Consider the following 23,293-nt stretch of genomic DNA (forward strand, 5'->3'; position numbering starts at 1 on the left):
GGCACTGGCACTTACACCCGACCTACACAGGCGAGCGAGCCACCGACTCGTGGTCGACGACGCCAACGTTGTAGTGGTGGCACCAGTGACCGACAAGGCGGACGCTCTGTCCCAGTACGTAAACACCATAGAGCAGCGCTTCTCCAACTGGCTGCGTAACAACAACATTCGCGCTAACAACGCCGCGTGTCCTCGCAACTATTCCAAGGTCGTGATTCCGCTGTACGCCGAAATCTTACACAAGGCCCATCGTCTGGCGATGGAACGAACAGTCCCACCCGACTTTCTCCTGGCCGACAAGTACCGCGTCGAGCGGATGAAGTCGGTCAAGAGGCTCTTGTTCGAAGAGGCCGTCCTGTCTCACCAAAAGCGCCGCCGACTGACCGACACCGAAGAGGCGCACGTTCTGGTGACGTCCGCCCGCAACCCGATCGATCACGACTTTATGAACCCTTTGGAATTGATCCGAGCACACTACATGGAGATTGCGGCGGCCTGTTTCGAGTACGTGTCGCGCACTCCGCTAGAGATTAACAAAATCTCGCCGGGATACGCCGTCTACGAGCATCCCGGCTACCCGCGCCACACGAGGGCGGACGTGGTTCGCAAGATCCTCGTCGAGACCAAGGACGTCCCCGGCGTCGTGTTCGACTTTCTGAACGCCTTCTGCAAGCCCGAAGTGAATGCCTACGTCTACGTTCGCAATTCCATCGACGGCCTCGAAAGAGTCGACCTGAGCACCACACAAAAGCTCATGGACGTGTTGCAGAGGCGCCTGGACGAGTACCGCGCTCTAGCCGGTATCGATAGAGAGCGGGTCGTCAACGGTCTGGAAAAGTTTGGGCTACCCGAGTACGGCATTCACGCTCCGTTGCACACAAACGGGCAGACCGGGTGTTTAGATATTGAAAAGACCAGAGACGAATTGGTATGCAGACTCAACAATTTATTTTGAGAGTTCGAGATACTTTCCCTTTTCGAGTACGGAGACTCCGCGGGGCATGCACTTGTCCACCCGCATTTTCAGATAGCAATCGGCTCCGGGCGGTAGTAGATTCGGAATCCACTCGGTGTTTATCTCCGTCAAGAGTTGGTTCCAGTCAATCTCTCGGAGCTGGGGAGAGGAAAACAAAATAGAGTCGGTGTCGGTATACACGACTCGGAGATGCTTCAGTCGCTCCCCCATCGTCGCGACGCACTTTAGCAGCGTCCTAGACAGCCGGCACGTTGCGGCCAGGACCGACCTGTTTTGGAGGCACTTCATTCTGCCGATCGAGTGCTTGTAACTGCCCATGCATCCGATGGCCGAGTTGCACATCTTCTTCAACATCCTCTTCATACCCGGGTTCTCCTTCAAGAGCTCGTAGGCCGACTTGAGAAGACACTCGGACACGCTCCGAAATCGCGTAGAGTCGATCTCTGTAAACTGTACGAGCACGGACGGATACATTGAACAAAAATCGTACAGGACGCAAGGGCCGTCGTCGTACCGACCGACCGCGGCAAACTTGTAGCCCCCCCTGTATTCCATGCACCTGTCCCAGGTCCGCCCCTCGAACGTGTCCCACGCACACGCGGATGCAGAACACGTCCTTACGGCGTGGCAGACGTAGTCGTAGGGTAGCGGGGCCTCTTCATCCAGTGTCAGTCCGTAGCGGTCTCGAAGCTGGCTCGCAATTTTTGCAACAGCGTCTTCGCACGCAGCATCGACGGTGACGAACGGATCCACCCAGGCCTCGTCTGCGTTCCGCATGGCCGCGCACTGCACCACGGACGCGACCAGCAACCTGCTCGCAAACTCTTCGTCCTCGATTCCGCCCAACGAGTCCAAGAGAATCTTGAGCCGCTCCTTCAGACCACCAGCACCTTCCGAGTCCAAGGAGAAGAGTTGCGGCACGTAGGGCACCACCTGCACCGCGTACTTCCGAAAGAGCGCCTCCGAAGCCTCCCCGCGGTGAACCGACCAGAGCTCCAACACCACCCCCGTCAGTGGACGTCGGTAGCCACACACCGTTCCGTGGTAGCAGAGTGTCCTCGGCGCCACTTCCTTGAGACAGGACGAGGGGAACACTTTGGAAGCCAGCGTAAAGTAGACGCGGCCGAGATCTTCTCGGTGTAGGGCCGAGGCAAAGTCTAGACCGCAAGCCTCCGCTAAACCCAGAGTCTTGTAGAGGGCCACGCCGAAGTAGTAGACGTGAAGACTCCCCTCGACGCGTTTGGCACACTTGTTCTCGACCAGCGCGTCCGCGAGGAACGCGGTGCAAGCCGGCACTCGGACGTTGAAGAGGGACATGCTCGTGGGTATCTGGATGCCGTCCGTCGTCGTGAAAGCCTTTGAATTGAATTTTGACCATCGCGAAGCCTCCGTCGATCGTAAGAGGTCCAGTTGTCGATCCGTCATCGCGTCATAACTGGGGTCAGGACAATGATCCTGTTACTTGCGCGCCCCCACTCGTACAACGCCAGGATGGCCTCGTGGCGGTGGGTGAAGTCGGACCCGAGTCCGGCCTGCTGTAGCACCTTCCGCAGAGCGGTTATGGTCATGTTTGCCAGCTTTGCGCCTTTTATGAGCTTCTTGTAGGACGTTGCGTAATGCGGCAAGTTATCAATCTTGTTCGAGATGACGTACCTGTTTACAACGTGACGTCTGATGTTATCGACGAGCGCGTCGCCCGTCAAGGTCACGTCCAGTACCGATAGAAAAATCTCGCCCGGACCGAAGGAGGTGGATCGCATAAAGTCCTTGACGATTCGTATGTTCTTGGTCGTCTTTACTCGCTTGTCGAATAAATATTGCCGCATGGCTTGCTTCTGGACAATCTTGTACCTGTTGATGGAGTCGTCAATGAGGCACATGCCTATTCCGGTAATGTTGTACGAGTACTTTGACGACGCAAAGCGCGATGTGGCGGCCAAGAGTTTGTCGATCTCGCTCTCGTCTGCGGAAGGCTCGCTCTTGCGGTTGTCGTCGTTGTTGGTCGCGTACAGCGCCAGCCGGTTCGAGAGTCTACCGTCTGCGGTGGCCGGAGAAAGGGGGGTGTCTCGAATCATTCTGACCATGGCTCTCCGAATCACGTTCTCCCTGTCGACGGCCTTGCCGCGTCTCGTGGCATAGTGCTGGCCGTTGTACATGTACACCTTGACCACGGCCGAGTCCACGTTGCTGTGCGAGCCGAGTCTCGAGACGCGGCCCAGCGCCTGAAACATGGTCGCACACTCGTAGGTGGGGAATCCACCGATGATGTGCATGTGCTTGACGTTCTTGAGCGTGTGGCCTTCGCAGAAAAAGAAATTGGTCACCATGATCACCGAGGAGGTAAAGTTGTTGTACATGTCGCGTAGCTTCGTCAGGTACCAGGCGGGGTCCCCTGGCACGACGAATATGATGGTCATGTTTTTCCAGACAAACTTTCGGGCCGTCGTTTTGCTCTCGTGCTTGCCGTTGTTCATGATGGTCAAAATGTTTTCTCTAATGTCGTAGCGGTACGAAACGACAAAGTGCTTGTCCTTGGGACGCTTCACAATCTCGTCAAAGACTCGCTTGACGACGCAGTGAATGTCGTCGCAGGTCTCCCGTTTGCAGTCGCAGCCGATTGCGGGGAAGTCGTCTTCGCTCAGAGGGTAGCGCACGTCCACCACGTTGGGCACGGTGTAACTCCCGTCGTCCCTGACCACGTGGAGAGACGTCTTGTAAATCTTTTTGAGAAACTTGCTTCGGAACGACCATCCGAATGCTAAAGTATCTCTCGGCGTCCTCGACCGTCTTTATGCCCTGGTCGAAGGTGGTGACCCACTGGAGCAGCTCGCCTTCGAATTTTGTAAAAAACGGGGTGGCCGTGCTGCACACAAATATCCGGTCGCGAGTCTCGTGCGCCAGCTTATGGACGGTGTTGCGAGCGTGCACCTTGTAGCTCCTCTTGCGCTCGTCCACCGCTACGAGAGGTCCGGTGGTCGCGTCGCTGCCGCCCAAACATGCGTCGCTCTTGAGATTCCATCTCGAAATGAAAGTGTGAAACTCGTCTATAAAGTAGCCCACCACCTCGTCCGACTTGTCGTGTTGCGACTTGCGAACCCAGCGAACAAAGTCTTTCCGGGTGAAAATCTGCACCACGCCGCTACCGGAACGGCATCCGCAAACGTCCACCGCGTAACGATCTTCCGCCGTCGTCGATAAAGACGGTGGTTTCTTGCTTAGACCGTAGTGTGGATGTGCAAGCCGCCTGTAAACTGTCTTTCGCGAAGGAGCCTTGTAGATGTCGGTCCCAAAAACTCGTTGGTATTCGCGCTCGGTGTCGGCCAGGAGCGCGGACCGGGGCACCACGACGACGACCTTTGTTATAAAACCGCTATCCTCGTCTTGCCGGAACTCGTCGGATAGAGCAAAAACAATTCCCGGATATAGTTGTCGCTCAGGAATGGAGCTATAATGTGATCCAGATCGTCGTTCTCGTTCGTGGCACTCATCCCGACTGAGAATGAATCTTCCGACAAACAAGTTGTTTCGCTACGCCCTTTGGGACGCCGGCACGTCGGTGGAATCGGCGGCCAGGGCGGGCGGTGTGTCGACGCAGCTGGTCGAGGCCTTTAGAGACAAATACGGCACGTTCCGGTCACTGCAATCGCTCTACGAGCTCTGTCTCGCCTATCTGGACGACTTGCTCGCAAATAGGAAGACCAGGGACGAGGAGGTGTTTATAAATTTCACGTTCGTCGTGCCCGACGCCTATCACGAGTTGTCTGCATTCGATCGGCGCCGAATCGTAAAGTGCGAACTGGACATGTACCTCACTCACGCAAAGGACAACGAGGTCATGTCCGTCGAGACATCGTCGACGTCGGTGGTGACGGCGCGATACGTCACCGAGTGGGAGGTGTTCGCCATTAAGGGGCTGCAAATTTATCGAAACTAGTATAATAAAAAATGCCGCATTCGAACCGTTATTCGTCCGTTTCGATCGCAAATACGATAGTGAGTGAATATGAGGAGGACATTAACAGCAGCATGTACCCGCAGATTCACGTCAACGACGTGTGGCGAGAGAGAGACTTGGAGTTTAACGAAAACGGGCACATTGTGCTCTTCAAGAACGAGACGTTCCGAGCGCTGCTCTGGAACCCCAACGTGAACGTAGAGGCCATAGCGGACACGCCCAGGTTGCAACACATCTGCACCAAACTCCGCATGGCGTATCTGAAAGAGTGCACCAATACGGTGACCAAACGAGGCGCCACAAACACCATCATGTCCTTTATTCTGGACATATGCAACAATTCGAGCGGAACCGACATCAACATCGACGGCTTCTCATGCCACGTCCCCTACGACTTTCAGCACCTCAACACGACCGACAAAATGAATCTGGTGGAATTTTTCTGCAAGCTGTACGGCGTGTACTGCGTGGACAACAGATACATTACCAGTGTCGGCGAGATGACGGACCCGGACTTTGTCGTCGGAGACTTTGTGGACAACTGGGAGGTGTTTATGCTAAAGACGTACCGGATCCTTCAGACAAAGACCAACATCAAGGCCGTGCCTCCAAAAATTGAAGGGGAGGTCACTGCCACCGAATGGAACCACAAGACCAGAGCTCCGTTCATCGATCAGAAGACTCGTCTCGTTACCTGGTCGCGTTGCATCTTGCGACCGTCTCGTTACCTCGTTACGGTCGCAAGATGCAACGCGTTAGGGACAAGACGTGGCTCGTGTCTCCGATGGACGCCGAATACGCCATGCCCCACGTATTTGAAAACACCTTCGGTTCGATCCCATACGAGATGCTCATCGATCCCAACAGCGCCGAGTCGACGCCTGCCAAATCCGTGGAGGTCGACGACAACGGGAATCCCGTCGACGACAAATCCAGTCCTCCCCCGGCGGAACCCGACGACAATGGCCGCGACGGCGTGTCCTGGCTCATTGGTAGCATGCTGTCCGGCAGCGCACTCGGAGCGATGGTAATTTACGGATACCGCAAACGTTGATCGATAATAAAGACAAAGACGAGAAGTTTCAAAGAGTGTAAATTTATTTAGCCACGAGAGATTGCATGTACATGTGATAAACGGCAACCCCAAAAACGCTGAGCATGATGACTATCAGGCACGACGAGGCTTGCAAAAGGCCCGACTGACGGATTGAACACTCTGGTTTCATGACCGCCGAGGATATCGGTGCAATCAACATAAAGAAAAGACCTCCGATGCAAAGTATGGTACCGAGTACGCCTCGAAACATGTAGTTGCCGTCGGTGAGGCCGTGCATTACTCCGGCGACCCAACCGGTATAACCCAGGATGCAAAAGATCCAAAAGAGCAACTTCATGCGGGCGTTGTAGCGTTCCTTTTCCATCTTGCTCGCAGACACTTCGTCTCTTCCCTTCTTGGATTTCTTGTTCTTTGCGGCCTCGAAGGCTTTCATGAGCGAGTTTTGCTTTTCGTCGCTCTTGCTAGACCTCGGAACGCTCCTGCTCGGGTCTTGACGGCGGTCGTACCGATCGTTCGTCGAAGCGGACATTTTTATTTACCAATGGAACCAAAGATCGTGTCTCTCGGGCGCTACGCTCGCTCGCCGACCGTACGTATCGGCCATGTGCTTGATGGCCACCTGTTCGTGGTAAGGGTAGCGCTCCGCGCCAGCGACGGCGTCGTAGCCCGACGGCAATTTACTGTACGGTTTGGTTTTGTCCGCCAGCAAGGCGCTCCTCCTTTGCAAGACATCTCGCGAAACGCACGACCTAAATAGGTAACATCCCAACAGGAAGCTGGCTACAGTCGAAAGAAGCGCCAAGGGGACTGTGCTCATGATTATTTTGTTATTGAATACAAAAATGACGACCGTACGTATCGGTTTAATGATTGCGCTACTCGTGGCGCCGTCGTTGGTGGCCTCCAAATCAAACGCCAATAAAAAATTGCCCTACTGCCAGAGTCTGCTCAAGGTCGCCAACGTTCGTTCAAAGATACTCAAAGTGAACAAGACGAGTTACGCCGTACTGTACACGTGCGACAAGAACGACACTCTGTACGGCGGACCGCCCCTAGTGTACTGTCAAAAGCCGAAAAAGATGGTGGATGACGCATCGGGCGAGAAGCGCGAGTGCCTCTCGGTGAGCAACGAATACGCCGAGTGGCTACCCGCTCTCATCGGAATCGTAGGACTCCTCGGCCACGGCGGCGGAGGTGCTCTATGCTATAAACAGTACAAGGGGTAATTGTTAAATAAAATAATAACGATGCGTATTCTCGTCCTCGTAACTTTATGTAGTTCCATAGTGTTGGCGCGCTACGACTTGAGCGCCGACATACGCAATTCCGTAAACGACCCATCCTACGGGAGCCCGCAGTTGATATACACCTACGTGATCAAGAACGACGAAGCCATCAGCACGCTCACCAACCGCGAACTGGCTGCCGTGGTGAAACTCGCCGCCGAACTCTTGAACGGCCACATCTTTTGCGGCTCCAATCTTCGAGTCATGGAATACAATTCGTCTCTCGACGCTCTGCCCGACAGGCGGAACCAGCTACACATCAAAAGGCCCTTTCCGATATCCTTTCAACTGGGAGAGTACCTTTCCTCGACCGAAAACGGCTTCTACACCGAACCGCACCTCTCGACCAAGGATAACTACCTAGACGGGCGACCCGGTCTGCGAAAGTGCCTATACGACTTTAGTAGCATTCAGTACGGGAGCCGAGACGCTCTGGCACACGCCGTGTACGACAAGCTGATCCACATAAACACGCTAAAGGTCGTAAATGCCTCGGCGGACACCATATTACACACGGTGTTACACGAGTTGGCCCACGCCGTGGGTTTTCAGCATTTGAAGAATGCGTCGTATTTCATGTACCCTTCCACGCCGGGATACGGGGGCAGTTTGCCCTACTCACAGTGGTACGAATCTTACAATCGGTTCTTTACATCGAACGAAGTATCCGTGATGAGGGATCGCTCGAGCAGATACAACGACTCTGCAATAATGTACGGCGGTTGGCTCGGGCACCAATGTCGCTCGCGCGACATCGACACGGACATTCAGGAAGCGCTCTCAGAGGCCAAGCAGACGGTCGCTCAAAGCGGCTATAGCTTCGATCGCGACTACAAGTATTTTATCGACGTTCTCCGGACTCTCAGAATTCAAGACGCCTCTGCGATTGCGCACTCTCAGGTTTCCGGTCTACACAGAACGCACACGCTCATGAGCGAGGCCATGTTGCAGAGGGAACTGGCGGGCATTCGCGGCAGACCAGTCATCTTAAATTTCTTCAACGACAGCCTCATTATTCCCTCGTACAACTGGGACACGAAGCGTTTCATTTTCGCCGCAGAGGACGGTACATGTTGGGGGGTCACGGACCTGACTAACGACATGTGGCGTCTCAAGATGGCCATCACCGACCCGTCTCACGGGCGTCTCGTGTTTTCGGCGGACGAAAACTACTATCGAGTAGGGGTATCCTTTAAAAATGTTGTTCACAGCAAGGCCATAATGGTCGACGGGCAAGAAACCAACCTGTCTCAGTACATCGATAGTTTGAATCCCTACGAAAATTACGGTTACGCGTTCTACTTTCAAGACGCCAAGACCATCCGCAACTACCCCTTACCCGACGAGCCCTTCAACCGTACCATGTGGGAATCGTCGCTCGACGGCTCCAAGTGCAACGATCGCGCCTCCGTCTACATGTTCATGTACGACGGCAAAGCTTATACGGTGACCGAGGACAACTACGTACACAGCGGCTGCGGCGGTTCCGCGGCCACCAATCAACTCGGCATGAGCGTCGAGACATTCATCGTCACGCACATTTGCGACGATAGCATACACGATACCGATCCGCAGAGAGATGTGCAGAAAGCCGAGAGTGAAGCAGACATAACCGATAACGACTCGAACGGCAACCCCGAAAGCGACGACGATGAGTCTCCCGATCTGATCGACTTTGGTTGGTACACGGGCGTGGGAGTCGTGAGCGCACTGTTTATAGGCGTCACCGCCTACTGCGGCACTCTAATCATCCGCGATCCGAAAAAATACGCCGAAAGATATAGTACGGTTTAGGTTACAATTTTGCTCAACACATTAAAGATGCAGTCTTTTCTACCCTATCCCGTCGTCCCTTTTTCTCGTCAGACGTTTCGTCGGGCGCTTCGTCTTCCATTGTGGTAACCCGCTCATACTCGCGGAGCTGTTCCTTGAGGAAGGTGATCATGTTGGACAGGAGCGTCGTCTGATCACTCCACCACATGATCTGTTCCGTCCGTCGCGTTCTCTGGATCGCGTTGCTAGCCTGGTTAATGTAGCCGAAGACGATCGCCGAAAGCATATGGAAGGCCGTTTTTCTCAAAAACGGTATGTCCTTCGGAGTCTTTGCCATGTACAGGGCTATATACTTTGAAAACTCGTCTATGCGCGGCTGAATCTGGCAAATGATGAGGTTATCGACGCCCCTCTGCAACAGCGCGAGGTCGTTCGATTCGTTCAGGCTGTTGGGTAGGAAGAGTGTTGGCACGTTTCGTATGTGCTGTTCGACGCACTGACCGAGCTCGTCTACCGTCATCTTTATCGACGTGAGGCTGACGCCGTTTTCGTCCGTGCGTGGCGACGACGCCCGCTGCTGAATGTCGTACGAAGTCACCTCACAGTGCACGATATGGTAGGCGTCCACCTCGCCGCTGACTCGCTCCAAATACCTTAGTATTCGGGTGATTTCCGAGTAGCGCATGGACAGGCGAATCGGCTTGGCGAAAACGACGCTAACCATCTCGGGGTACAATTTGTGATCTATCGTCTCTGTGTTTCGCATCGAAGTGGCGTAAACGTGCACAGTCGACAGGTTGTCCACCATGACGGTGTCGTTTACGTAGTCGCCGTGATTCACGGCCGAGACGGCAACGTCTCCGCGCAGAAAGGTCCTCTCGGTAAACAGGGGCGTAGAGAGCACGATGGAGACGCAGCGAGTGTACGAGACGGCCACCCTCAACATGTGCATGGTCGTGATCCGGTTGACCACGGTCTGGTTCGAGTCGGTGTGCGAAAAGAGATGGACGAAGCTGCCGTTGCGCGACAGGACGCGTTGTATGGTGCTGTTTAGCTCCACGTTGGCCCTCAGCGAATTGTCCAACACGTTACTGTCCGAGTAGAGCCTCCTCCGGTCGTTACGTAGCTCTTCGACGGTGCCGTAGACGGCGCCAAAGTCTGTGCTCCGCGAGTCCGAAAAGATGGAAGACAGTCGCTCTCCCAACTTTCCGTTGACCAGGTTGGCGTTGCGCGATTTTTTGGCCACCGACTCGTACCCGCCGAAACGTATCGGCGACACGAGCTCTCTCCGCACATAGTCGTCGTAGAGCATGGTGTTTGTAATGAGGTTGATCAGTGACTTGAAGAGCGAGTCGATGCAGGTCTCTCGCATTATGCTAAACGGGTCCATGCACACCCTAGTCTTGGACACGTCGGGCGATTGCAACCTCTCTATGTACTTGTTGGCCGCCTCGGAGTAGGTTGAGTAGTCCAACTCGACGATGGTCTTTTTCACGATTGCGTTGAACACGATGAGAGTGTTGATGTAGTCTTCCAACTCGACTTTCCAAAACTTTGCAATGATACCCGAGTTGCGCCAGAGGACCTTTGACCTGTAGGTGTAGTTTGCGTGAATCGAGTCGGCTATGGTATACACCAAGAGGTTTACGACGAGTTGAAAGAGGAGGCATATAGTTTCCAAACGGTCCGTAACGTTCTTCATGTCCAAGACCTGAGCCACGGTGTCGTCCGGCACGACGTACGAAAACCAATGATTGAGCATTCGCAGATAGTCCTCGAGTTGTTTGTGCAGAGCGCACGACGACGGCTGCTGCTCCGGTTGGCCGACGAAGATGCGTCGGCTTTCTGGTTCGTCCTGAAGGACGCGCGTATAATATCGTCGCCAAAGTCCGGTTGTTTGGGATACTCACTGTCTTCGTCTTCTCCGTATTCGTCTTCGCTACTAAGCGCGTCGAACGCGTCGTCGCTAAGTATCAAATTGCTAAAGTCGGGCGCAGTAAACATTCTCGCGTAGGATTTCTTGACACCCTCTCGTTGGACCTGGTCGTCCATCCGTTTCTTTTCGTACTCGTTCTTTAGAGTTTCGATGAAATTATTTATGGTAAGGCCTTCGTAGAGCTCTTCCTTCGCGCGATCGCAGACTGCAGTCGGCGTCGAATCTTTGTATTCGTACTCCGGACCGATGTCTTCGATTGTAAACCCGTATACGGAGTCGGATTCGCCCCTTTCATCTCGAGCGTGCGCTTCTTGGTGCGTGTCGAATCTGGCGCGTTTACTGCGCTCCGGCTCCGGCGAACGCTTTGACCGTTTATTACAATCGTGCGACATAGTCGGCGTCTTCTCCACGTCGTCGCGGTCGTCCTTGAAATCGGAGGACGCATCGAGCAGTGCCCTGTTCACTACAAACATTTTTCTAGTTTTTGTTCTGTTCGTATAATAAAAAAAAGGAGAATCATGGCCACCTAAAACGGAGTAGTCGTTCCATCCAAACAACCCTCCATCATAGCCATAGCATCCGCCGCGCTGGCAGCCGGTACAATGGGTGCAATGATTTACAAGCAAAGGGAAAAGAGTAACATGAGCACCAAGCTGAACAAGACGGCCTGTTCGGTGAGCATGTTGGGGAACGCCGGTTGCATCCTGTCCTCGAGCTGGCAATTGTGGAAGATCAATAGCGACGCTAGCAAACATCAACAAAACAATCTCGGCGGTAGACAGCTTTAAATATATATAAAAAGAGATGGCAGCTACCCGCCAAGCAGGTGCAACTCGAGACGTCCTCCCCAGTACAGCATGCTCCCTTCGCTCGTCGGCGTCGTTTCATCGGGAATAGCGTCGGTCGGTTCGGCAACATTTGCGCTCAAGAACCGAAGCAGATAGAAACCACCGCAGATAAAACCATCTTGGGCTTGAATGTCATAGGAAACGTTTTGGACATGAGTTGTAAGGTAGCGCAGATGATACAAATCTCGTCTGCAAATAACGCAAACAGCAACAGGAGACGCTAATACTCACCACAGGTATAAATAAAAATTTAGATGGACGCTATCGAAGGAGCCGCTGGACTCGGACTCAACGGAGAAGACATGGAGATTGACAGAGAGGTCAAGTCAATACTCGAGTCCATACTCGATCGCGTAGAGGCAGGAGCCGTCGAAGACGCAGAGAGTGACAGAAACGTCAATTCAATACTCGAGTCCGTAATCAATCTCGAAGAGACAGGAGGCGACGAAGACGCAGAGAGGGACAGAAACGTCAATTCAATACTCGACTCCGTAATCAATCACGAAGAGACAGTGGCCGACGAAGACGCAGAGAGTGACAGAAACATCAATTTAAGAATCGAGTCCGTAAGCGATAGCGTAGAGACAGAATCCGAAGAAGAGACACAGATTTACAGAAACAACGATTCAAGAATCGGGTCCGTAAGCGATAGCGTAGAGACAGAATCCGAAGAAGGACGCGTGAGAAAAAAGAATGGAAGGTCGAAAAAGAATGGAGGGTCGAAAAAGAAAGGCGGTGTCAAGAAGAAACCGGTGGAAAACCGAGACTTTGCCATGCGTAGGTTACCCTTTGATCGCCTCGTGCGAGAATGCATGGACAATAAAAACCAGCCCAACGACGTAGTACGCATACAGGCCCGAGCGCTGGACGTACTACAATAGGCCTGCGAACACCACATCAAGCGAATCCTGCGAAGTATCTACATCTTTTCTAGCGGATCAAAGAGAAAGACTATAAAAGAAGATGACTATCAAAATTTCACGAAACTACGAAGTTTAATGTTCAACGATACGTTGTGACAATGTTCTCCGACACCGACTTGCAGGTATTTGCGTGCAAGACCGCGCACGTCTCGATCGGACTCAGAGCCACCGCTGAAATGTCGTCGTCGATGCGCCGGACGTCCTGCTCGCCAAAGAAGACCTCGTAGGGGAACACTGTCAATCTCTTGTCGAAGGGAAATAAAATTTTGTATTTGGCAGTCGCTTCCTGTTTAATTATAGAGGCCAACTCGGCCACGTTAATGACGTTGTCCTTGTAGAGAACGTCTTTGGCATTGGGCACCATCTTCATCGTGTTCTTGTCCATCAGGTAAAAACCCAGGGTCTCGGAAATGTTTTCCTTGTTGTAGTCTTTTATGTAGTCGGTGACGAGTCTGTCGTTTTGTAGCCAGCGAGCCGGATCAAACTCCCTTACCATCTGCGGCTGTACACCGACGCCTCCCGGGAGCGGAGGCGGCGGTGGTGGCTGTTGTTGCGGTTGTACTACGGCTGCGGCGACTTGTTGTTGCTGAACCATTGCGTTCAAGTGGGCGTAGTTGTTGCTCCGACCCGGGAACTGTGTCTGGAAGTTAGAGTCGTTGTACAACAGGTCCGCGTCGGGAGACATGCTGGCGATAAATTGGTGAATGTTCTTGACGACGCGTTGCTCGTAGTGGAAAAAGTCGCTCGCGAACCACTTGGAGAAGGCCGGGAGAAACACCTTGAGCATGACCTTCTTCAAGTGCTCGTTCACTTCCTTCGTAAAATGCTCGTTGAGTTCCTTTAACTTGGCGGGTTCGGGGACCGCCGAATCGACGAGGGTAAACTTGCGGTTTCCGATGCACTGCGCGTAAATCTCGTCCACGCTACCGCTAGGTAACTTGCTGCCCCCGACTTCGACGTCGTAATGGTGAGACCACCAGAGTTGGACGTTTGTCCTCTTCTTGGTCGTCTCGTTATAGAGCAGTTTGTAAACGATCGTCTGGAAGGCGTAGAGGTAGTCTACACACGGCGTTCCGAACCGCGAAGCCAACACTCCGCCGTTGCCCAGGGCGGCCGCATAGTTGCGTCTAAAGTTGTCCAGGGCCAAGCACAGATCGACGCCTATGCCGTACATGTCCGACTTTGGTCTTCCGAGCGCAAAAGTCCTCTCCACGTGTCTACAGAGGCTGGTCCGTCCGTTTACCACTGCCTGCGTGACCGAAGGAGAGTAGAGGTACATGAATGCCGCGACGACCCAGGTCTTTACTCCTCCGTAGGACGACGGTAAGCTGGGATCACCGCTGCAAAAGTGTCTGTCAAAGAGTTTGGCAAAGTTGCAGCCCAAGAGACAGTCTCCGAGACTTTCGTTAATCACAAAGAGCTCCTGCACATTGGTGATTGTGCCAAAGGTCTGGTTGATCATGTTGGCGTATGCGAGTCTCTTTGAATCGCTGTCGTAGTATTCGGCGGGCAGTCCGCCCCACATGTCGGGTGCGTTGTAGTGGTGGTAGCTCGCGGCGTTGCGCACGATCAGGGCCCAGAGCATCCGGTCCACCGTGTTGAGCGTCGAGAGCACGGGCAGGTTGGTGCTCGGGTCCATCAGGACGGAGAAGCCTTTTCCAGGCTGCAGGGTCGGTGCGCTCTCGCTCAGTTCGCCGTAAACTCGCTGGAGTCTCACGTAATGCTTTTCCCTGGCGTCGTACTGAACGCCGTCCACCACCACTATCGACAGGTTATTCGCATTTCCACCGGCACGATTTTCCTCGGCCTTGAGAAAGTCTGACTTGGGAAGCACACCGGTCGTGCCTACGTCTCGCGATTGGACGGTGGTCGACGGCTCGCCCAGTGCCAAAACGTAGTTGGTTGGCGTCGACGAGAAAGCCGTTAACCAGTCTTTGGGGATCCTGAGCGAATTAGAGGGCGAGCAGCCGGCCCAGTACACGTTGGCCAGGTTGTGTAGGAAGGCCGAAAAAGTGGGTAACGTCTCCATTTTATTTAATAAAAATGCTGTCATACAACGTCGTCGCGCAAATTATACGCAAATGTCTGAACGAGGACTTTGTCGGGGCTCCGGATCAACCGTCGGGCATACAGAACGACGATCTGTCCGTCAAATTGACCCACTATTGGACAACCATGGTGACCGACGCTTTCACCCAAGTGGCAAATTCGGAAGTGGAACACCTATCCGGTTCCTCTCAGATTCAAAAGACTCCGGACGGCAACGTGTACGTGGGGTCGGTAAAGCCCCTGTTTACTACGATAGTGGGGCCCGACAACAAACACAAGCCGCTCTTAAAAACGGTCTACTATAGCCTCGACGAGCTGTACAACGTACTCGCTGCCGTGGCCGCCGGCAAACTAACCATAGCGACGTCGCCGAGTCCGTTGGCAAACTTTATTCAGACCGCCATTCGAGACGACTTGCGCTTCGTGTATCCGCACTGCGTCATGCGTCGTTCAATGGCACAAAACAGGTACGCCGGTGCCATCGGCGGCGGCATATACCGCAAGTTTGTTAGACAGAGCGACGATAGAACGGCCGCCAGTCCGTTGGTCAAGTACCTGGGGCCTTCGGCCTGGCTCGACGGCCTGAGCAAGATTGCTCTCTACCGCCTTTCGATGGATCATAGCAACCTCGTTCCGCGAACCACGCGCGAAACGATGGTGAGGCGCACGGAGAGAGACGAGCCGGTTCCCGTTATAGTCGGCACGCACGAACATAACATGGCGTACGTGTTTGAGATTGGCTACAGGACCATGAACGCCCAAGTCTTTGGCCGGATCGCCGGCGGGCCAATATCCAAGCGCGGACAGCACGGAGCCGAGTTTTGCCTTTTGAACGGCATCTTTTCTGTCTGGAGCGTGATAAACACCCTGAACGAAGTGAAGCGAGGCCTCTCGTACTCGGACAGAAACACGTTCACCACTCCGCTCCGCGTTCTCACGTCAAAAGGGGCGGTGCCTAGCTGGTGGTTTCTGGGCAACGCGTACATCTCTGGTAGCATCCTAGGCTTTGCGTCCGAGCTGGAAAAGGACGAGAACCTGCGCAAGTGCATGCAGTACGGCAAGAACGTCGTGGGCAATTTTAGAGACTACAGCCTCTACCTGACCAACGGAGACGCCTCGTACTCGACGGACATTCGAGACGTGGACGTAAACACAGTCGTGCGCCACGAGGTGAGATGCGTGGCGGACGGCAGACTCAACGCGTACGCCGTCTACGACAGCGGCGACGCGTCCATTTACAACAAGACCTATTGGAAGTTTCTCAGGAGGAGGAGCGGTGAAGGAGTCGGCGATTTCTATCCGGATCACGCGACGCTGCCTCCGGCCCTGAACCTGTCCGACTTGGAAATGAACTTTGTTCGAGGAAGTCGGCTGGGACAGCGGCAGTACGCCGTCGACTCCTCCGACAGCGTTCGAGGCAGCAAGAAGTTACGCTACGACATCCGGGCCATATTCGAGGTCTGTTGATAGAGAGGAAAAAAAAATGACGTGTCCGTAAACAGAGAAAACTTGTACAAACACGCTCTCCTGGACTACATCAAGAGGCACGCCGAGGCCGTTCGCCTGCGAAACGAGTGGGACGATTCGCTGCGCGTGGTCCAGGAGATTCTGGACTTTGCCGAGGCACACCCCGACGCTTCGCTGTCTCCTCAAAAAATTATCGACGCCCTTCAGATCCTGGCTCGCAAGGTGGACGCGCCCGTGTCAGTCGGAGAAACTATGATGTACAACAACTTGATTAGGGCGAGGGACCTGCTACATCGACGCTATCTCGAGACACTGTTCGCAAAGAGGCAGAGAAGTAGTATGGTCGTCGACGACGACAACGACGAATGGATCCCGGTAAAGTTGGAACGCCGCGAAGCCTACTTGGCGGACGAGGAAGGTGCGATTCCGCCTTTCGTAGAGGACTACGTGCGATTGGGAAATAAAACCTTCAATGTATCCGACATTCTGCGCCAAGACCGAGACTTGGAACTTTATAGGAGAGAAATAAACGATTTGAGAAAGCGAATAGATGACTTGGAGAGCGTCTGCGACGGAACCATCGCGCACCTCGAGCCTTACCTAGACAATTTTAGTCTAGACCGCCTCCTCGTCAGGGCGCCGCAGTCGCCAAACGATGGGGTATCGACAAAGTACCAGCCGCGTCTGGAGACGTGCGTGCGTAATTTCGTGTCCAAACTGCTAATCTCGATAGATTCGCAACTGCAAAGCACGGACGGCATCTTTACAAAGAGCGTTCTTTCTGCATATTTAAAAATATTGTCTGCCGCCGCCACCACCAAACCTCGCGAGGCATGACGACCACGGCATACATTCACTATCCCGAAGGCGTCGACGAAGACGACACCAACAGGATGTCGTGCAGCGTAAAGACGGTGGCGGTAGACCCGGAATCCGAAGAACCGTCCATTCGCAAAGACGTGAGCAACCTAAACATGCACGCTACCTATCCGAACCCGTACATGGAATCGATGCTCGTGGAGCTGCAAAAGGGCAATCAGCGCTGCGATCAGCGCGACGTCGAGGCATCGGAAGAACTATTTCGCCTGCCCATTTCAAACTACACGCCGCACTGCCCATTGTCGACGCAGATACGAGACGCCGCTCAGTACAACTACGAGATGATTGACTACGCCAGAAAAAACATGAAGCCCTCGTGCGAAAGGTCCTCAACAGAATTCCGGCCGAGTATAACGTGATAGACAAGAAGTTGTATCTGGCCTATGTGCCCACCGTCGTGGAATGGCCCGCGTCTTGCGACCGCTGCCTCTACGCGCCGGTCACCGCCCGTCACAACTCGGGCTCCAAACTGTGTTTCACATGCATGACGTACGAGGACCGCAATTACACAGCCGTTGGCGCCTACCTGCCCAACGCCATACAGAAACACGCGCAGGGCATACGTCGTTCCAATCGGGAGACGGACCGCATCAAGCAGCTCGTCGCCTTTGTGTCCGACAACAACCCGAGGATCGTGCGAGGTGGCGGTGGCGAGTTTCTCGGCTACAGCGAAGACGACCCGCACCCCGTCGTCTACGACGGTACCATCAGGGAGATGGACATGATAACGGACACGATGAATCACCTGTCCAAAATTTCCATAGACTCAAACTGGCACTGGAGCTCGCACGTCGGCGGCGAGGGAGACTGGCACACGTGCGTATTTTGCGACGGAAAGTATGACGCCACGGTGTTTGCCTACCCTTGTCTGCACCCGGTGGGCTGTCTCTACTGCTACTTTAACAAGGTCACGCAGACGGCGGGCACCCTCGTTTGCGCAAACTGCGACATGCCCTTCTCGTGGTGCGCCTTTCTGCACAAGTACGAGTATCTTCCCAAAGTGAATTTCATGCGGCTCGTCCCGCGAACGCAACGAGACGTGCTCAACGTGACCCTGTTTCCGCACCTTCCGCTCGCCAGGCACGCCGGAGAAGACTCGCGTGTCTCGCCACTGGACGTCAAGACCACGAGGTCTGCCTGGGGGTGGATCAGGGTGTTTGCCGCTATAATGTGGCTCTACGACTACAACGACGAGTGGAGCTTCCCCTTCAAGAGCGTTCTGACGTCGGGCGGACGTTCCGCGCTGCTCGACGATCTGGGCGCAGGCGGGCCGACGAGGGTGCCCGTCAAGCTTCGTCTTCCGATCGTGTTCGGTAACGCAAAGTGCAGCATGTACGACGGAATAAACGGTTACCTCGGGCTCCGTTCCGAACGAGACGGCAAAGCGTGCGCTCTGCGCGGCTATTTGCTCTACGTTTGCAAAGTGCTGGCCGCGTATAACGCGTGTCTGGTGAAATGCAACCTCTTTTCGAATCTCGAGATGGACGATCCGATGGGACTCCCGTACAGTCTGCACGTTCAGATCCCTGACGTGTCTGTCAGTTCGAGCATAGTGAACACGCTGAAGAACGCGGTGGAAACAAACCCAGAAGAGGCCCTGCCCTGCATCCACAACATTGTGCGCACCGCCCGTGACGACAGATCAAACACCACCGCCACCCCACCGAGCACCACCCGTGAGGGCAGCTCAAACACCACCACCACCGCCACCGCCACCACCGGCAAAAGCGCCACCCGCGAGGGCAGCTCAAAAACCACCACCACCACCCCAAGCGCCACCCGCGAGGGCAGCTCAAACACCACCACCACCACCCATATCCTCTGATGACGAAGACGCGGAGTACGTCTCCTACGTCACGCACCCGGCTTGACCAACGACTCTGTAAAGTGCTTAGCGGACGGTCTACCTAATTTGACTCACTTGCAGATAGGATCGTGCTATCACCTAGACGACGAAGCCTTGATGTATCTCGCAGAAAAGAGGATCATCGACGTTGGCATACGGAGCCTCTGCATGACCGGACTCGGATTTATACGCCGAGAAACGCTTCACCAATTTCTCAACGTGCATCGAAGACTGACTACTCACCGCTAGAGACGTCCCCAACAAGGACGTCTACCTTGGTGAATACACTTTGTGTATTTCTAGCACAGTGTCTCCGTCACTAAGAAACATTGCGCCAACCGACCTAGACGTTATCGAAGGTGTGGACGGTGTTGTGGGTGACATCGAGTACCAAGACCTCGACAGTGACGACGGTGACGGTGACGACGGCTACAGTGACGACTACGACAGTGACGCCGACGAATATCTCGAATCGGACGACGACAGAATGCTGGGTCCGATCGTCCTAAACACCTTCAACTACGACGAAGGAGAAGACTCAATGGGCGAAGAAGACGACTGAGTTATGCTTGAAAATAAATATTTCGCGTGCTTATATTTTTGAGTCACGAATCGTTCTTTTGCATGCACACTACACTAGTGCCAGTACAAATAGTTTATTTAATGAATTCGATACATTCCACTCACTGCAGATTTACAAAGGCAACACACAAATTGCTCTCTCGAATTGTAAATCATTGGAAATAGACAATTTAAACATAAGGCGGCGTGGGCACAGGGCAAAGTAACTATACACACCGGACAGTTCATGCAGACGACGCAAATCGTCGTGGACGGATCGGACCGCTTCATGGAGATGCTCGTCTTGTCGATGCGCGTGGGATACGGACGTCCTACGCTCAGCGCCGAAAAAGAATCGCTGTTTTCGAGAAAGGACTTTAGCTTGTTCGGACAGGAAAGATCAAACTTGGAAGTGGCCAATGCTGTTATAAAGTCTAGGCTGTATTTGTTTGAGACAAACTCAATGTCCTTGGTATATTCTAGCAACCAAAATAAATCGCTATTTCTATACACGTCGGACACCTCCTTGATGTAGGTTACGCTCGCGCACAATCGAAGATAGGGGCAGCGAGGGTTGTACTTGGCGTGTTCCTCGACTGGGTCGTCGTAGTCGGCTTCCCACGAAAGCAACCGAAGTCCGCAACAAAAGCTTTCCACGGTCCGATCGGTCAGGTAATAAAATCCCGCAGATGCCATGTAATCCACGTCAAAGACGTCTTCTTCTTTCGGCCGAGCGTCGAAGGAGGCGAACCTCGCAGTGTAAGTCTGAAACTCGGGCCTAAAGGCAAGCGCTCGTTCGGTCACCACCGCCGAGACGTCTGGACTCAGCGTGCGTAGCGGTGCGTCACAGTCGGATTCGTGCAGTCCTTGGGGAAGTGTTTCGTCCGAGGCCACGATAGTAGAGAGTTGAGTCTTTTGCTGGCACATCGAGCAGCTGAGAATCCGCTTCTCCGGATCGTAGGCGAGTCCTGCCATGGCAAAGTCCTTGGGTGTGGGGGTACTGTTGCGCAAAGGCCACGTCGCAAAAGTTTTAAAGTCGGACATCACCTTGGCCACAGTCGGGTCGTGGTCGAACGAACAGTCTCCAGTAGAAAGACATGTTCTTAAGCAAAGTAGACTCTAGAAATAAAGTCGATTTTGAGTCTACAGGCCTTGCAATGTTTGAATAATATGGTGCAGTCGAAACACGACACGCAGTGTCCGCACGGCAAGTAGGCAATGTTAGCCGGAGCCTTCATGCATACGATGCACCTCTTAGTTGATTCGTCTCGTGACTTTATAGCGGAATAGTGCGTATCACTGATCGCGCTATCTATCACAAAGTTACCCCACCTACCGATAGCCTTGTGATCGAACGAAGGAAGGGCGTTCACTGGCTCAAACAGAGTGTGACATCCCAACGGAGTCGCCTTGCTGCTCCGAATGGCACTCACCATCGCCGATACGTTCAAGGGATGCGTCAGGTTGGCCGTGTACAGAGTACTCATAGTCCTGTTGCGGAACTTTGGGTCCTTGACGAGATCGTCGATCTCGGGAAAGTGAGACGCCCAGTACATCTCGCTCCTGTAAAACTTTTCGACTGCATCGTGCACGTAGTAATAGGTCTTGTTCACTCGTAGAAACACGCAATTGGGGGACCTGCGGGCGTGTAGCAGCCACGGATCGTCTTCTTCGCAGTCGAGGATCGAAAATACTTGCACCCCGCAGTAGAAACAAACGATTATGCGGGTCACTATCTGTTCGCGGGAGAGGTAGCCCTGCTCGTCGTCGTGCGAGCAGAAAAAGCCGGCCTTGGCGAACGCAGGGCCTCGAACATCGTGAAAGGTCTTGACTCGAATCTTCTCGTCGACGTATCTCTTGTAGACCGGGTGAGAGTAGCTCGGCAAGACGGACACGACCTTTGCTACATTCAGCCGCGGGTCCCTGTACTGCTCGAGAAACTTGCACGGCATTCGGCGGTGAAGGTCCATCGGGTGAAACGTGAGCGTCTCCCAGTCCTGTTCGGCGACTTGAAATTTGCAGTGCCGACAGTAGATGTGTTTCCGGTCAGCGCAATATTCTAGGCCGGCATAGGCAAACTCTCGAGGCGTGGCTCTGGTGCGAAGTCGCCATTCGGCGAACGTCTTGAAGCGACGCACGACTTCCTTGCTTATGGGATCCGTAACGAGGTGCGCCATAGCGACGATAATGAGAGGAGCCCTCTACTCGGTGCGCAATATATATTCTCTCCATATCTAGGTTGACCTCGACTGGGAGCGGAGTCGACCTCCCATAGGCGGTAGCAATTTTGTTTATTATAAAAATGTCTGTCGCAGAAAATTTTTTAGACCTGTTGAAAAAGGGACGATGTCAACACTCGGTGAATCACGAAGACGCCACCGATATTTTATTACCCGTATTCCGGCAGCGGGGAAATCAAAACGTGTCTTACAGGAGAGATGGCGATAAATACGTGCCCACGCTCCTGAACGACACGTCGACCTTACTCGGCTACTCGTCCAAGAAACTCATGCAGCACATTACCAAGGCGCGCACGACGCTCCTGACCAACGGAGATGTGGAACCGGTTGCAGATATGCTCTTTCGCGTTTTCGAGCTCGGTAGTAACATACTGATGACGGTCGACATGGATCAGATGGCCATCCAAACGCTCCTGAATGACAATACAGTATTTCACTGCGTAATGGGAATCGAATACGTACGAAACAGTCTCAACATACTTAGGAAAACCTCTTCCTCGTCGACCACTCAGCGCGTCATCAGGGATCTGAAGCCGTACGTGGACGCGTACGCTACTGCCATTCTGCGCCTGCTACTCCTCTACATCGAAGAGATCTTTTCCCATGCGCGCGAGGCGACTCGCGGTATGGCGGCGGGCGCAAGGACGGCAGCCAAGATTACGGCGGTCATGCTAGTATCCCTGTGCAACTACGCGGCGGTGCGCGTAAAGTGCAACCCCATCTTTCAGTTTGAGAGCGCCATGGGCCACAACTGGCTCGACGTGGCCAACGGTCTCAGCCTCGTGCACAGGATCACGCAGCCACACACCGTCAACGAAAACATTGTCGGGGCCATTCGCGTAAAGTTTTCGCAAAACAAGCCACAGGACGTCATCAACCTCCTGGTCGAAGAGAGCAACAGGTTGTACACGTGTAACGTCGAGAACGGAGTGTACCGCTGCGACACCGACTACATGACGCTCCGGACCGTTATGCCGGCCGAGCGGGTCACGGACGACGTCAACATCATCGATCCGGCCATCTCTAAGACGCTGCGTGACCACAACGAGCTCATCATGAAGAGTTCCGACACGATCCCCGTGCGGCGGACCAACCACTACGTGCTAGCCCTGCAGAAGGAGAAGGCGCCGGCCACCGAGGTGTCGGTCCTTAACATCGCCTCCATCATAGAACAGTGCATGAGCAACGGGCGCGTGGACTCTCGCTTCGTCGAAGTGCACAAACAGTCGGACCAGGGCACGCAGGAGCTCAACAAATTTTACAGCCAGGCCTGTTGCGTCTCGCCCCGTAACCTCGGTCTGTTTCTACAGTGCCTAAACTTTGAGATGATGGACTCGGACATGTTTGGGGCCACCTTACAGTGCCTCAAGATGACCAAGGGCATACCCACTCCGCGCCAGGAAGAAATTGCCACCTACTCAAACACGGCGCTATTTCGGATGGCCACCAACCTGTTTTATCACACGCGTTTCTGCAGGAGCTACCGCGGCGAAAACA

General features: G+C 53.9%; 1 protein-coding gene across 1 annotated transcript; it reads right to left on the reverse strand.

The window, feature by feature from the left end:
• Positions 1-20,659: 20,659 nt before the first annotated feature.
• On the reverse strand, positions 20,660-21,733 carry LOC121833991 (baculoviral IAP repeat-containing protein 8-like). Its single transcript, XM_042287723.1, has one exon. The coding sequence runs from the start codon at positions 21,731-21,733 to the stop codon at positions 20,660-20,662; it is 1,074 nt and encodes a 357-aa protein (XP_042143657.1).
• Between the last annotated feature and the right edge of the window lie 1,560 nt (positions 21,734-23,293).

Source organism: Ixodes scapularis, unplaced genomic scaffold (assembly GCF_016920785.2).
Source record: "Ixodes scapularis isolate PalLabHiFi unplaced genomic scaffold, ASM1692078v2 ptg000247l_1___fragment_3__unscaffolded, whole genome shotgun sequence".
Taxonomy (NCBI): Eukaryota; Metazoa; Arthropoda; class Arachnida; order Ixodida; family Ixodidae; genus Ixodes; species Ixodes scapularis.

Bases quoted from the DNA above. Each gene is read 5' to 3' on its own strand.
- LOC121833991 (XM_042287723.1), bottom strand. From the start codon at position 21,733: ATGGCGCACCTCGTTACGGATCCCATAAGCAAGGAAGTCGTGCGTCGC.